Source organism: Solanum pennellii, chromosome 5 (genome assembly GCF_001406875.1).
Source record: "Solanum pennellii chromosome 5, SPENNV200".
In the NCBI taxonomy this organism is placed as follows: Eukaryota; Viridiplantae; Streptophyta; class Magnoliopsida; order Solanales; family Solanaceae; genus Solanum; species Solanum pennellii.
The window spans coordinates 2,237,806-2,254,562 of record NC_028641.1 but is presented as its reverse complement, the minus strand read 5'-3'; the positions used below and the strand labels follow the sequence as shown (position 1 = coordinate 2,254,562).

Genomic DNA, 16,757 nt, shown 5'->3' with positions numbered 1-16,757 from the left:
AGGATTTGCTGTGACCCTTCTTAATTCTATCAAAGATCTGAATGTCCATAAGGATGTGAAGAGAACGATATATCATTTAGTAACCTTTTCAGTCTAATATCTATTTGAATGTCTTTAGAGTGTCAAAAGAGAGTTTCATATCATCGAGTTTTGGATAGAAACATGCCCAAACAAAGCAATATGGCTACCAAAAATTCATTCATACAACGATCACGATCAACATGTACTCGCAAGGATACATTATATGAGAACTGTGTACTCAAAACCTACAGCAAATAGATTATTGAAAAATGAACAGAAGCTTCCTTGTGGATTTTTCGGCTTCCCACATTACTTGCAAGCTCCAACTAGCATTTGGCCTAAATTACAGAAAATAAAACCAGATTCGTTCCTACGTTCAGCAATTGCAGCAAGCTTATCCAGAGAATTACGGTGCCTAAGTCAAGTTCCTTGTATTATTTCCCTGATATCATACCCTTGGAGCTACACAAAAAAGAGTTTAAGAGGAAGAAATCAGACTAGCATATTCACAGAAAGCAACATGGCAACAAATACTGTTGCCATGCTTTAAATCACTATGAGGAGAAGATTACCTGAAGGAAGGTCAGAAGCAAAATTACACCAGAGTTCCATAAAGCATGAATTGTGATTGGGGTTAGGAGGTTCCGCGTTTGAGCATAAGAAAAACCCAGAGCAGTCCCTGAAAGCATGTCATTTTTCAGCTGAGATTAAACATGAAGAGAAGTGCACTGATAAGAAAGGGTAGAATCAATTTAAGTATTCGCCTCAACGGTGCTTCAATTCCAAACTAGTAGAGGTACACTACATGAACCCTTTGTATCCATTTTACTATGTTTGAATTCATTTCATTCCTCTAAAATTGAATAAAAGCTCAAAAACTACAGAAAGTTGTTGATCATGTCTTACAAGGTAAAATCAATTCTTACTATAACTATTTTCTCCTTCCCAAATAGATCTTTTTGAGAACTTTCAGAAGTAAAACCCAATTATGTTATTCCTTTTTGTAATTTCTGCTTTTCCTCTACTTTCATTCAGTGCCGTATACATTTAAGAAAATGGAAGCAATACCAAGAACAAACAACTGAGGAAATTGTCCAGGAGTGAGATGTGCAAGAGCAAATACAGCACCACTAATAACCGCTGCAAGCGGTGTAGGTACCCTGCAAGGGAAAATGGAAAAGCTTGAGAGACAATGAAGCATCAAGTCACATGTCGACAATAGACATGCATGTGTATATATGAATCAGCCACAAGTAATAAAGTCATAAGACAATTTTCTTCCGCTGATTTTTCTTTTATTCTTTTTGATGAAGTAGTGTTATAAATGGCATCAAGAAGATGCATGATAGCAAAATAGGTACAAAAGAGTTGAGTTTGTTAGCTCTATTACAATGAGCCTTATTTATGGATAGAGCTAACAAAGTCCAAAAGTCTTACATGTGGTCTCGTTTATTCATTTAAATCTACTTTTATCTGTTTAGCTCATGAATGAAATCCAAACAAGGTCAAAATGAATTTTACAACTCAACTCCATTTTGGGTTTGACAACCTCTCTCAATTGCTTTCTAGTCGAAGGATACAGAAAGGTCAGGCTATTGGTCTTTGCTAGCCTGTTTTGTGCTTGGCATGATGATATCTCAGATGTCCACTCAAAAAGAGTTATTGGGGGCAGCACTACTAATTCATATTCATCTTTCATGACAGGAGCTTCTAGACAATGAGGGAATATAAAAGTAAGATAGTAGATCAACTAGTGAAAAAAGAATGTTTACATGTTTATTGTGTTTTTATGCTCATAAGAGATAATTATCCAGTGGAGTAACAACGTTATCAAATCTTGAGCAATTCAAAACTTTTTGTCCCTTCTTTTTGAAGTTCTTCAACAAAGTCCGGGAGACTCAGACACATAGAGCCAGTTCTAACAAATGGGAAGCAGTAGTATATCTGAAATCAAATTTATAAAGAAAGAATTATACCACTTAGTCAGAGAGACCATAAAAAATCCTCTAAACACAGTCTCCTCGAGAATTGGAGCAAGTACACCGGTAATGCCCAGCAGAGAAGCAGTGCTACATAAAAAAAAGAAAGGTGGTTACTCAATTGTATATCATGCATAAGTACTCAATAAGTGGCTGGAAAGCCATCAACACAAAAGCAATTGACCTATTGATGACAGAGATAATTTACAGATGAACTTCAAACTTCCTTCGAAAATACCTGATACTTGAGGAGCCTATCAATGGGAGTAACCGAGCAAGCGCATCAGTCTGTAACAAGTTTTAAGGAATTCACGAAGGAAAAAGAAAACATCACAGGGGAGAAAAATGAAATTTAATTTGCTTCAAAGGTTATACAAAGAATGAAATTCTTAATCCGAGAGATTGGATGAACTGTTAAGTTCAATTCTAACCTCTCTTTGTGGCGGCTCACCATTGAAAGCAGACATTGCTACTCCTGTTAAAGCAATTGCACCTATTGCTCCCGCTAGACCAATTCCAGCCCACAAAAGCCATCCTCTCTGGAGATTGAAAGGTTCCTTCAGATCTGGAATACTAACAGATCATAATCAACCAAACTGTAATCATTTAGAGTGGAGGAAACTGCAATCCAGTTTTCTCACCAAACAAAGCAACAGATGAATGAATCATCCCATAACTTGGAAAATGCTAATTACCATAACGATATATGTCATCAGGAAGTGGTTGAGATGACTTGGTGAGAGTATAAAGGACTATTAGCACAACTGCAGTCGTTATACTGAAAAAAGAAATACACAAAACATCAGAATCATCAAGATTCGACACAATACGGAAACAATGCTAAAATGACTGTCCATACGCTTGATCAGCGAACAAAATTTCAGCCTTCTCGTCCAAGCTCAATGCTTCTACATCAAGTCCTACATAGGGTATTGACGCTGTCTCTATTAGTCCTGTCAAAACAAAACTGCCTGAATATTAGTTAGCTTTTTCCTCCCAAGACCAATACTGGTTACTAGTTACCCCATTATGCTTCCAAGTTCAAAGACAAAACGTAAATTTCAACTTATAAAGATATTTTACACCAACAAAAAGAATAAAACTACCATTTTCAGTTACTATCAAATAAAATGTTACAGTTCATAAATCTTCTGTCCTGCTCAGTTGCAATAATACATCCCATTATAAAAAAGGTTCAATCTTTTTACAATTCACAATAAAATAATACTTCATTACTCAGACATTCAAACCTATGTTGCTCAAACTCTCCAAAAATGATGCCACACACATGTCGGATCCTTCAAAAAAATGCACTACTTTTGAAGGATCCAACATGCACTAATCAAACATTTTTGAAAAGTCCGAGCAACATGTTTAAAACCTTAGCCAGGTAACAAAATTACACCTTAATCCACATGCAAGTGAAGAAAGTGAAACAGTTTGCCAATTCCATGGCACATCCCAGCGTCTCAAAATTGGCCAATCAGGTCCACCTCCCTGTAGAAAAAAAACACACACACACACAAAAATTACTCACAGAGAAAAACCAATCTAAGAAGCTCATTCCAAAAGCATTCAAATTTATCATTTTCAATTTCAAGATTCCATTAACATAGCACAATTACTTCCACCTAATATATACATAGCATAAAAAAAGATATACCCTTAATCCCAATTTGAAGTTTATTATACTTACTTTATAACCAGGACCATTTCTGGGACTAGAAAAACATATAGTAGTGAACCCTCTTGTAGAACCTTGACTAGGAGCTGAATCTTGAAATTTGAGAAATGGGGCAATAGAGATTCTATGTGATTTCTGAAGAAGGGGTTTTGATGAATAATAAAGTTTTGGTGAAAGGGGTGAAGATTGAGTGAGAGTTATACATAAATTGCCAGCCATTGTTTGAAAGTTCAAAGCTTTGAAGAGAATTTGGAGTTTTGGTGAAGATAAGGGGCTAAGGATTGTGGATGTGTGATTTTTGAGAAGTTTAGGGGGTGAAAAGAAAATTAAAATGGAATAGAAGTACCAATATTGAAAGAGAAAAATGATACTCCCTTCGTTTAAAAAATGAATTTTCTTATTTCTTTTTTAATTTGTTTTAAATTCCTTTTTGGTAATACTTCAACTTTTAACTTTCCATCTAGTATATTTAATACCACAAGATTAAAGCGCAATAAAATTAAAAAAAAATTCTTAAATTCTATTCCAAGTCGAACTAAAATATCTTTTTTTAACAAAAAAAGTATATATAATCCCAAACCTTTTGATTTAGAACGAATATAGCCTCGTTTTAAAAAGTCAAATGCATATATAGGACATTTGTTATACTCTCTATCTTTAATGAGAAATATATTTATTCTAAATTGTAAATTAAGGGGGTGTATAATATTCCTCTTGTGATATTTGCATGTTAATTCCCTCTTGATGTATAGTACATAGTGCAATTTGCTCGTTATGTGTGCTAGTTACACGTGTCATCCCAAAAATGAAAATTTAGAATATGCAATTAAAGTACACAAGACACGTGTCATATACAATAAAAAGTAAATAAATACATTTAATAAATTCATTTTACGATACAATTCAGACAATTTTTTGTACAGTCTTTGTTCATTGGCTTGTTGGCTTAAAAGAGAAGAGAAATCCACAAGTTCATTCACTAATAAAATAGGCCCAGTTTCCACTACAACCAACACTACTTTTAGCTCGAGGCGCGATCTAAATTTAGTTGAAGTTTTAATATGAATTTCAAATATCAAGTGAAAAATTAAAAAAATTATTCATTGTAATGTTATTTTTTATTTTCTAACCAATGTCCGAAATTAATATAGGAGTTTCGACTAAATTTAGATCGCGCTGTGCAGGACTTATTTGAAGGTGAAGCTTCCAATTAAATTCTCTATATATTCAGAACTCAAATTCGAGACATCTATTTAAGGGTGAAGTACTTCCACCAATACGCGACAATCTATATTAGTAATTCATTACAATGTTTGTACCTTAAAAGAATCGAAAAAAGTTATAAAGATTTTATAGAAATGTATCTAGTAGTGAAGTATAACTTGCTCATTGCTTAATCGTGTTAGGTTTTATTTGCCCTAAATTTCTTACCATAAATAGGTTTTCCTTTTAGGAAAAGGATTTGGATTGACTAATCCTTTTTCTGAAAGGAAAAGGTTTAGGACTCTATAAATAGAGGCATGTTCCTTCTAACTTAATCAGCATTCACAATGTAGTCTTAAGGGCTTTGAGAGTTTTGGTTAGGGGGAGAATTTATGGGTCACAAGCTTGATACGTTATCACTTGTGTGAACCTCCCATGTATTCCGAGTGAATTGGTTGAGGTTGTTTCCCTCTGTATTTTGTACTCTCATATTTATAGTGGATTGCTCATCTCCTTTGTGGACGTAGGTCGATTGACCGAACCACGTTAAATCTTTGTGTCTTTTGGTATATTTCTCGTTGTCTTCTTACTCGTGGTCTTTCGAGGTTTGCTTTGCTAGCTTCCGCGTTTACACCTGCTTATTTTCGGTCCTAACAAGTGGTATCAGAGCCAGATTCAATGATGGAGTCAGGTTTAGTGGTTCGATAATCGATGATTGAACCAGGTTATAAAGAGGTGTTCATCTTGATGGGTATAGTTCTAGCCGCAACTTTTTTGACAGTAATGAAGATTTTGTTGGAGAAATTGTTTCAGAGAGGTTCTCTGTGTTGAGACATAAATTTTGCAAAGGAGATTATGGAGAGGAGAAGCAAGTTGTTGAAGATTAAGTGAAGAAGGTGGACAAATTTATTTTGTCAGAAATTCAGGCCAAGGGGGAGATTTGTTGGGTTTTATTTGCCCTAAATTTCTTACCATAAATAGGTTTTCCTTTTAGGAAAAGGTTTTGGATTGACTAATCCTTTTCTTGTAGGAAAAGGTTTAGGACTCTATAAATAGAGGAATGTTCCTTCTAACTTAATCAGCATTCACAATGTAGTCTTAAGGGCTTTGAGAGTTTTGGTTAGAGGGAGAATTTGTGGGTCACAAGCTTGATACGTTATCACTTGTGTGAACCTCCCATGTATTCCGAGTGAATTGGTTGAGGTTGTTTCTCTCTGTATTTTGTAGTCTTATATTTATAGGGGATTGCTCATCTCCTTTGTGGACGTAGGTCGATTGACCGAACCACGTTAAATCTTTGTGTCTTTTGGTATATTTCTCGTTGTCTTCTTACTCGTGGTCTTTCGAGGTTTGCATTGCTAGATTCCGCGTTACACCTGCTTATTTCCGGTCCTAACAAATCGTACTTCTATAAATAGCTATGACACTGACAACTACTTTTGAGGAGCTTTTGTTAAGGGTTTGAATGTTCCATATTAAGTTATTAACTTTTTATTCAGATGATTTTGTGTTAATTAGAATTGATTAAAATTTATTAAAACTAGTATTAAAAAGATTTAACCATATAAATTAATAGTTAGATTTTTGAGATCTTTACTTTAATTACTAGTGTTTGAATAATAATGGAAGACAGCAAAAAGGAATGAAAAATTGAAAATGCAAATGATTACACTTGTTTCATCCATTAAAAACTATTATATTGATACTTCATCCGTTCTTAATTTTTTTTATAGTTATTTTAATTATTTATTTATTTTAACAAATAAAAAAAGAATAAAGCTTTTTATCTATCATATTCTCAATTAAAGACTTATTATTTTAAAAAATATAAAATTTTTCATAAGTTTCATAATTAAAAGAAGTAAAATAATAAACGCACAATATTATTAATTATTTTTTAATAAATATTTCAATTTAAAAATAAACAAGTAATTAAAGACAGAAAAAATATCTAACTATCAATCCCAAAACAATACAAGTCTAATCTCTTGACCAACGTGACTCTACGAAAAAGACATAAACAATAATTTATTTAAATAACTCTCATAATTAATTAAATTAAATAAAAAAAAATTATTAGTATTGTGGCAATACAATCGAAACATATAAATTTAATTGTAGATCTTTAACTCGTGCTAACTATCATGATCTGAAAATCAGATATGTTTTCTTTCAAATGTTAACTTTTAGATAATATTTGAACAAATAACTTATGAAATTTTTCAATAAAAAATCTCTACATCTTAAATGTTTTTAATTATTTATTGAGCCCAGCATAAACTATAAATTAAAAAAAATTAGGCTAGATCTCTGGTGTTAATTGAATATGAACATGCTGACAAAGTGACAATATAATAATGCACGATAGAGAAAAAGGCAAAAATATGAAGACATTTTTTCCCTTTTTCTAATTTAAGTAATGAAAAATAAATACAAATTTGTACTATATGATTACTTTATGCATATTTAGTTGGATCTTGATCCTGAAAACTTATTTTAGTATATATATATTTAATTTACCTAAAATATTAATAACTGAGATAGAAACTTAATAGTCTTGTCGGTTATGGTAAGTAACATATAACTTTTTAAGATATGATTTTAATTTTATTATTATTGCTTCTTCAATTATGCCATTATTCTTATCACTTAGCTAATTTTATCCTTTACTATTTTTATACTCAGAATTTTCATTAACCTTTTTGGCATAGCAAGTCAGAAGAAAAAAAAAAGGAAATTTTCTTTTTGAGTTATTTTGTTTAATTTTCTAATGACACGTATGTTTAATTCGCAAAAAATTGTTTTAGATAAAAATATATTATGATTCTTATTTTTTTTTATCAAAAACTTGTTTTTTTAATTTTTTAATTAAAAAATTGTTTTCAAATTTTTAATCAATCTTTTTTTAAGGGAAAAGGCTCAAATATGTCATTAAAATTTCAGAAAAGACTCATTTAAGTCATCAGTCAAAAGTTTAGCTCATTTATGTCATTACCGTTAAAAAAATGCTCATTCATGTCATTATTTTTTAACGGTGGTTCGCAAAACCATTTTAACACGTGGTCAATTATAATTCGATTATATCATCATTTTTTTTAATAAAAAAAATCAAAAAACAAATTCAATATTTATTCAGAATTTTGATTTTTTAATTTAAAAAATTGATGACGTGACCAATTATAGTTTGGCCACATCATCAATTTATTTAATAAATAAATCAAAAAATTATTAATTCATTTTTTCTCAGAATTATGATTTTTTAGTTAAAAAAATTGATGACGTGAATAATGACACGAATGAGCCTTTTCTTTAACGGTAATAGTATAAATAAGCCAAACTTTTAACTGATGACATAAATGAATATTTTTCTAAAGTTTAATGACATATTTGAGTCTTTCTTTTTTAATTGGTTCTTTTTTTTTCAATAATATAATTGTGCTTACATAAAGTAACAAGACTGCATTTATGAAACATTAATTAAGTAGTAGTTCCCATGTCTTCCTCAAACGTACGCAAATTAAGGATCTCCTAAATTTTCAGCTAATTATGAGTATTTTTTTAATCTGATTTTGAATTTTAATGGGATTTATAAATAAAATATTATTATTTTAAATTTAATAATATTTATAATCTTAGATATTCTAAAATTAAATAATTTTAAAAAATATTTAAGACCAACAAAACTTAATCAAAAATAAAAAATAAATTATAAAACCACCGTCAAAAAGCGTTAAATTCTCAAAAGAAAGGGGCAGTTAGTCTACGTCGTGGTCCACACTATATCCCTGGTCCACCATCCCAAAATAGAACAAACATCCTAGGGGTCCCACCCGTTTACTAAGGCATCTGAATAATCAATATTTCATTGATTAAACGATCTCGACCGTCCATTTCTATTTCACTAGAAAGACAACACCTACTTGTACTTGCCATTGAACCAAAAAGAGATTGAATGCTATTTATTCCATTTTAAAGATTATTAAAATACTTGTTATAGATAGTTCGGAAATGTAAAAAGAAAGTGCGTAAATATTTCAGAGAAAAGATGTGAAAGGTTGGTTATAGGAGCACTCGAAGAGATAGTGATATTGCGGCAGGCTGAAAAGGTAATAAGTAATTAAATAAAATATGATGCAAGTAATTTATATTGCCGATGACACTGTATATGAAGGAGTGAAGGTCCTGTATCAAGGTAAAAGGTTAATAGAGATAGAGTGTTGTATTTACCTGTGAGGTTTTACGCTTGTTAGTGCTTGTAATCGCACACTTGTAATTCTTGTTTTTGATGTGCTTAACACCATGTGTTATTTATTTTGTTTCGATTACTACTTGTACACTGCTTTTCTTATTTGCTATACTTTCGTCGTTGTTTTCTTCTTCTTTCACTTGAATTTAATGCACTTGAGCAAAATGTCTTTTGACAACATCTCTACCTCAATGAAGTAGCGATAAAATTTAGGTATACTCTATCATCCAGCCTCACTTAGTGAGGCTTTGTTGACTATTATAATTCATTTATAATTGAGACATAAAACACACTTAAATATACTTTAATTTTGTCATTCATTCTCCGTCTCCGTATATATATATTTTAAAAAATTATAATAAAAAAAAGGAGAAATCAGAAAAAAGTAACCGCGCGAATAGTCAATTAATTATTTTATTAAAATTTACTTCTAATTTTAAGTGGGAAATTTTAATTTTTTTAAAAAAATTAAACTAAGATAAACAAATTAAAACGAAAATGTAGGTCACATTGTTGATTTACCACCCCTAATTTTTCACCTTTTTTGTCTCTTCAAACTAAAAATAGCTTCAACCTTAGCACCGGCAAAAGTTCATCTTCTCCTTGCTAGATTTTTACTAAAATACAATATAGGTCCCTCATTTTTCAATCAATTTGCGCGTGGGTCCCTTTTACAGATCTGGGATCTTATTGGTGCACACTTTGTACCTCAAATTTTCCATTTTTATATATATTATATTTATTATACTAATAATAAATGCGAAAATGATTTCTATTATTTAGCAAACTGAAAACAACCAAACCCGAGTTTTCACTTTCTTCAGAGTACCATTTTTTCCCGTCTTTGTATGATAGATAGAGAGAAGGAGACGTGTGATTTTGATGTATTTGGTTAAAGAAATCATCAAGAAACGATTTTTATGAATTAAAGTTTGGATTTTTGAAGTGGGGTTTGTGTTAAATTTGTTTCTTGATTAATTTTTTGGAATTTTTTAAGGACTGGACCCATAACCCATTGCTGTCTGTTGATAAAGGAAAAGAAATAAAGGGGAAAGAAGAGATTTTGGAGATCATTTAAGGAATTGTTGGAATATTTTCATGCCATTGGTATGTGATTCTTGAATCATGTGTTAGCTGTGATCTGTTTATTTAATCATTGGAACTTTGTGATTTGGATTTGATTTCTTGTTTAGTTGATTCATTTGACAGGTGGGGTTTGTTTAAGAAAAGTTTTCTTGAGCTCATTTATGTTTTAAATCTGGTCCCTTTTTTGTTTTTTTTTTTTGTTTTTTAAGGTGATGTTGATCATTGATTAGATTAGCTGATTTAAATGAAAAGTTGTGTCGTTGAGCATTTATTGTGGTGTGTAATTCATGGATAAAAGGTTTCTTCTTTGGTAGTGCATTGTGTTTGTTTGATGTTTTTGTTTTATTATGTTTGGAGTAAAGATATGGTTATTTAACTGTTTGGTTAAAGCACTAGACTGTTTAGTGTTATGTAGACCAGAATTCTTGAACTAGTAAAAGATCTGATTTTGATCCTTAAGAAGTTTTGAATGCTTAAAAGATCCAATTGTTGTGGGATGTCCAAGAAGGGACTTTTGAGTGTTTGAAAGTTATGCTGGTTTCATCACTATGCTGGATCTGCAGTTATTCAACTTCTGATCATATCCCTGGCTTGAGGAATGAGAGCTTTATCTGATCTAAGTCTACCTTTTGGTTTTAGTTGATCTCGACTAACTTTAGGAACTTAGATAACATTTGACATGAAAGGGTTGGCATGGATCCCTTACATTATGAGAGTGATGTGAGGAGGAACTTTGAAAGTTTTGTTTGAAATAATAAGTCTATGTGTAGAAATTTAAGATCTTGAGACCTCAATAACCATTTATCACATTCTGAATTCTGATCTAGCTACAAGCTTGTATTTTTCTTACTCTAAATTATGAAAGGCCATGTTATATGCAATTAGTGATGTCTTGGTTTCCTTGCATCTTTTTATCACTTGAGGAAAATGTGCATCTGCATTTGTATTTCCTTTTCAATCCTAACGAAGTACTGAAATTATTTCAGGGCTGCAATGGCGGGCAAAAACTCAGGGGATAATAGGACTAGGACTTCTGTATCAATATTTATAATAGCTGGTCTATGCTGCTTCTTCTATTTACTTGGAGCATGGCAAAGAAGTGGTTTTGGGAAAGGAGATAGTATAGCAGTGGCTGTCACCAAGACTGCTGGTGAGAATTGCGATGTACTACCAAATCTCAATTTTGAAACTCGTCATGCTGGCGAAGCAGGTGGTACTGATGAGTCGGAAGAAGTCGAGGAACTTAAGCCATGTGATGCTCAGTACACTGATTATACACCATGTCAAGATCAAAAGCGTGCTATGACTTTCCCAAGGGAAAATATGAACTACCGAGAAAGGCATTGTCCACCTCAAGAAGAGAAGTTACATTGCCTTATTCCAGCACCTAAGGGATATGTTACCCCATTTCCGTGGCCAAAAAGTCGGGATTATGTTCCCTATGCCAATGCTCCATATAAGAGCTTGACTGTTGAGAAGGCTATTCAGAACTGGGTTCAATATGAGGGTAATGTGTTTAGGTTCCCAGGAGGAGGGACACAATTCCCTCAAGGAGCAGATAAGTATATTGATCAGCTTGCTTCAGTCGTCCCAATCGAGAATGGGACAGTTAGGACTGCTTTGGACACTGGTTGTGGGGTATGTTTCCTGCTTCGTGAACTGTTTTCTTCTCTAAACACATGTGTCTTTGCTTACATGGGAAGTATATGTTATTCTGTTGCTGTTTTGGCTAAGAATTTCTCAAATTGTGCTAGGTTGCAAGTTGGGGTGCTTATCTTTGGAAAAGGAATGTCATAGCAATGTCATTTGCCCCAAGAGACTCACATGAAGCTCAGGTTCAGTTTGCTCTGGAAAGGGGTGTGCCTGCTGTTATTGGTGTACTAGGAACAATCAAAATGCCATATCCATCTAAAGCCTTTGATATGGCCCATTGTTCTCGTTGTCTAATCCCATGGGGAGCTGCTGGTATGTATCTCATGTTGATATCCAGAAAAATGGTTGAATTTTTAGAATTAGAGAGGCATTGTACTTGTTTGTCTGTATGTTTTAGCTAATTATTTCTTTCTGATGATGGTTTTTTAATTGCATGAATTGTTTATTCGTCATGTAGATGGAATCCTCATGATGGAAGTTGACCGAGTTCTTAGACCTGGAGGCTACTGGGTGCTTTCTGGACCTCCTATCAACTGGAAGGTCAATTTTAAGGCCTGGCAACGCCCCAAGGAGGATCTTGAGGAAGAACAAAGGAAGATTGAAGAGGCTGCTAAACTTCTTTGCTGGGAGAAGATATCTGAGAAGGGAGAGACTGCTATTTGGCAGAAAAGAAAGGATAGTGCCTCGTGCCGTTCTGCACAAGAAAATTCTGCAGCCAAAGTTTGTAAACCTTCTGATCCAGATAGTGTCTGGTATGTCATCATACTTAATAGTTCAATTGTATGTGTTGGAGGTTCTCAGATCTTCTCTTGGGAAAATGAAAAAGGTGAATGTGCTTCATGCGTCCCTATTCCTATGAGTGGCAGCTCTATTCTACTGTGAAATAGGTTTCTTGAGGTGCTTTAGAAATAAATTAGATCATGCCACCAGTAAGAATTACTTGAACATGAGAAACTTGTTTCTTAGATGAATAGCATGTCAAGAAGGTTCAGTATGCGAATTTGAATTGTCTAGGTGGCAGAAAACTCACTAAGTATGCAGGATAATCCATTTGCCATAATCTGATAAGGTAAATATCACATTGTTAACTTACTAAGCGAACTGCGTTATAGAAGTGGCTTAGTGCATGCTACAACTTATCTCAACTCTCCAAGCCAAGGCCCTTCCTAAAAAAGCGAAAAGAAAAAGGATAGACTGAGGTTCTTTCATTACATTGGACATGTTACTGTCAGTTTAAAAATTTCTTTAATGATTTAAGCTGTATGTTAGAAGTAAGATTTTCCTTCATATTTAGTTACATCCTGGTTTGACCATAGAAGCAATTTAAATAACTTGTTCTGCACTACAATCTGTTCTCCTATTCTCTTATCAAGAGTTCTGGTCATCTAATTATTCGACAGCCACTTCTGCTTATTAAGCCAGCTGAAATTGTTCAATTGATGCTTAGTTCTTGTTGAACACAATATATGTACTACCACAGGAATGCATCAACTGATAGCTAATAGCACGATGAACAGCACTGTCCTGTTTTGATGACCATAAACAAGATAACCCTTGCTTCATTTTGTCCAAACTGGTTTCTGATAGAATTGAGTATTTTAACTGGTTTAATTTACAGCTTTTAGTTTTGGCATTTCCAGCGAACGTAAAGTAATTCACATTTTATCTATAAATGCCTTTTTGTGCTGAATGTGACAGTAGGATTGGTATTGTATTTTGAATAATTCGTTATTTTGCAGTAAGTGATACAACCCTGAAATCGGTTGTTGTATATTGAAATGCATGATTACTGTGTTTTGTTTGAGGCAGCTTCAGTGGTCTTGATTGTGTTCATATTATATCAATGTTGAAAACAAGCTCATGGCTGATCCATTATTTTTACCTCTTTGGTTCAGGTACAACAAAATGGAAATTTGCATAACACCAAACAATGGTAATGGTGGAGACGAGAGTCTAAAGCCATTCCCTGAGAGACTTTATGCTGTTCCTCCAAGAATTGCCAATGGATTAGTTTCTGGAGTGTCTGTTGCGAAATATCAAGAAGACAGCAAGAAATGGAAGAAACACGTAAGTGCTTATAAGAAGATCAACAAACTCCTGGACACTGGAAGGTACCGCAACATTATGGACATGAATGCTGGACTAGGAGGTTTTGCAGCAGCACTTCATGATCCCAAGTTTTGGGTTATGAATGTTATGCCAACAATAGCTGAGAAGAATACTTTGGGAGTTGTATTCGAACGGGGACTGATTGGTATCTATCATGACTGGTACGTACTAATAGGGGATGAATGATCTATAGTTCTGATATTGAGATGATGATGTAGTTATTGGTGTCTCCTTATAATCTATCTTTTTAGGAATTACTCTCGTTGTCTCCCTCATAATCTGACTTTTTAGGAATTCAGTCCGTGTTTACTCTTGTCATGCAATTTCAGTCTCTGTTTACTGGTGGTCCTTCTCTTTCTTCAAAATTTTTCATTATAGCTTTTTACTCTTGCATTTCTTTCAGACTGATTCTGAAAAATGTTTTTCTTGAGACAAAGGGTCTATCAAAAACAGTCTTTCTACCCCACAAAGGTCTGAATACACCCCACCCTCCCCACCCTCCCCACACCCCACTTGTGGGACTCTACTGGGTACGTTGTTATTGTTGATTTAACAGATATAGGACCATATGATAGAAACTCTCCTTTCCCCTGGTTCAACGTGTTTTGTTTACATGCTGGAGATAAGATCAAGACTTCCACCCTAGTAAATGTCTAAATGTGTTGAAAATAGATGACTACTGCATTTTGTTTTTGACGAAATTCTCTATTATGAGTCCATGAAAATGTTTCACAAATGCACCTAAGATCCATATATACAAAAGTAATTTTCTCATTTGTTTCTATCAGAACGTACTCATGCTTTATTGAAATAGCAAAAAGGATGTCAAGAAAATGCAGTATGCTGTTTGAGAAAATAACTTGTATCAAATTTATCTTTTTTTTGTTCACAAGGAAGATACTAGTGTTATGTTTTACTTTATTTCTTTTTATTTCTCTTCCTTATGTAAGAGAAAGCTATCCTCTGATCATATAGTTATCTTCTGATTCAGGTGTGAAGCATTTTCTACATACCCAAGGACATATGATCTCATTCATGCTAATGGCCTTTTCAGTTTATATAAGGACAAGTAAGTTTTTATCTTCGCTATTTATTTATATTGCTAATTTACTTCGTATGTTATTCATTTAGATAAAGAGCTTAATAGCACTGTGGTATTGCAGCTCCTTTATTGAAGGTCCTATTGTTGGCCGTGCCTAGTTGCTATTTAAGTAAAAAGGTCTAATTAATTGTGATATGATAAGAGCAAAGGTAACTTAAGTAAATATACACTGATAGTAGATGATCATCCACTTAAAATTTTAGGGTAGTAACCTTCTCAGTATATGGTATAATGACTGATATTTGAAGTACCGGCAGAAGTTTGCGTGTGCTGTGGCTAAATCCACCGTCATTTCTCCTTTTTGCTGCTGTGACTTCATATGCTGTTATTCGTAACTGCACTGTTCTTGTTGAAATAGAAATGCCAACTCGTCACTCTGGCAACTCATATCTCCCCCACCTACTGATCCCCAGCGAGGAAAAGAATAAGAGCCAGTTAAAAGGAGCTATAGGAAAAAAATAATAATTGGTAACATCGACTAAATTAGCATTTTTTAATTTTATAGGTGTGACTTTCAAGACATTCTCTTAGAGATGGACCGTATTTTGCGTCCAGAAGGAGCTGTCATTCTAAGAGACAATGTAGATGTACTGATCAAGGTGAAGAAGATAATAGGAGGCATGAGGTGGAACTTCAAATTGATGGATCATGAGGACGGTCCCCTTGTTCCCGAGAAAATACTGGTTGCTGTCAAACAATATTGGACTCTGGGTGATACCAACTCCACATCCTCACAATGAGATGCCACCGAAGATGTTGTCTGACCATATGAACTCGTATGGATCAGGAAGACCAACATCTTATGAACACAAAATCCATGGTTATGCAAGACGTTTCACCCCTAGAAATTTTGATCGAGCAGGGTCCCTTGACAGGTGACTCCACGGCATATCTTTAGTCTTGATGGATCCATAAATTATACCAGATGATTTAGCGTTTATAACTGTCTTCATTTTCTTCTCTGTTCCATGTCTCGTTTGATAATGACTCTAAAAACTGAGCTACATGGGATTATTATGAAGCTTTTCGAAAGTCCTTAGAAACATTTCTTCCCTCGATATATAGACTCTGTAATGTGTTGTTTAATTAAAGTGGAAATTTGATCTAGTTGATTTCTGATATGATATCTTGATTCAGTAGTTGTTTTTTCTTCAATAGAATGAGAAAAGAGCAAAAAATACAAAATGGAAGTGCACAGGACACTGATCTGATCACAAAAATCATAGACATTACTCTGCACTTCTTTTATATTTGAGGTTATTGTACCTCAAGTTACACTTGGCTAGCCAGGGGTGGAGCTACAGTTTTAGCATCGAGTTAGACAGAACTCGTAAACTTTATTTTCTAGAATTCAGAACACATAAACTCAATATTTTAGTTCGGACTCTCTGGCTTTGAATGACAAGTGATAAGAGTTGTCAGTAGGCTACTAGGATTGGTCAATGATTTGAGAAAAATTTTGTTACCATCTGAAACTTAGATCTAAATTCAGAGTATTAGCCATCTGCACCTAAAAACTAAGTCAAATAAGGCATAAAACAAGTTCCAATGGTACATACGCCTTTGAGTTCGATAAATCTGTGAGGTCAAAACGGACAATATCTGATTAAGTGTGAAGGAATCTTAACCATCTTACACCGCCCCTCGGCCCTCGGTGGTGGGACTATACCCCAC

General features: G+C 33.6%; 2 protein-coding genes across 3 annotated transcripts; one reads left to right on the top strand and one right to left on the bottom strand.

Annotated features, from left to right (window-relative positions):
- Positions 1-122: 122 nt before the first annotated feature.
- LOC107018466 lies at positions 123-3,984 on the bottom strand. Its single transcript, XM_015218958.2, has 10 exons — positions 3,697-3,984; positions 3,406-3,497; positions 2,860-2,967; positions 2,696-2,778; positions 2,432-2,565; positions 2,239-2,288; positions 1,998-2,090; positions 1,090-1,181; positions 594-700; positions 123-483 (listed from the first exon to the last, which is right to left on the bottom strand). The coding sequence occupies exons 1-10, from the start codon at positions 3,901-3,903 to the stop codon at positions 442-444; spliced, it is 1,008 nt and encodes a 335-aa protein (XP_015074444.1). The 5' UTR covers positions 3,904-3,984; the 3' UTR covers positions 123-441.
- A 5,899-nt stretch (positions 3,985-9,883) lies between these two features.
- LOC107020549 (probable methyltransferase PMT2) lies at positions 9,884-16,207 on the top strand. 2 transcript variants are annotated; one of them, XM_015220959.2, is made up of 7 exons: positions 9,884-10,240; positions 11,206-11,857; positions 11,974-12,184; positions 12,330-12,624; positions 13,768-14,142; positions 14,973-15,050; positions 15,589-16,207. In XM_015220959.2, the coding sequence occupies exons 2-7, from the start codon at positions 11,213-11,215 to the stop codon at positions 15,821-15,823; spliced, it is 1,839 nt and encodes a 612-aa protein (XP_015076445.1). In that variant the 5' UTR covers positions 9,884-10,240; positions 11,206-11,212; the 3' UTR covers positions 15,824-16,207. The 2 variants fall into 2 exon arrangements, with proteins under 2 accessions (XP_015076445.1, XP_015076446.1); XM_015220960.2 differs by having other exon boundaries at positions 9,884-10,342; positions 15,589-16,204.
- The last annotated feature ends 550 nt before the right edge of the window (positions 16,208-16,757 follow it).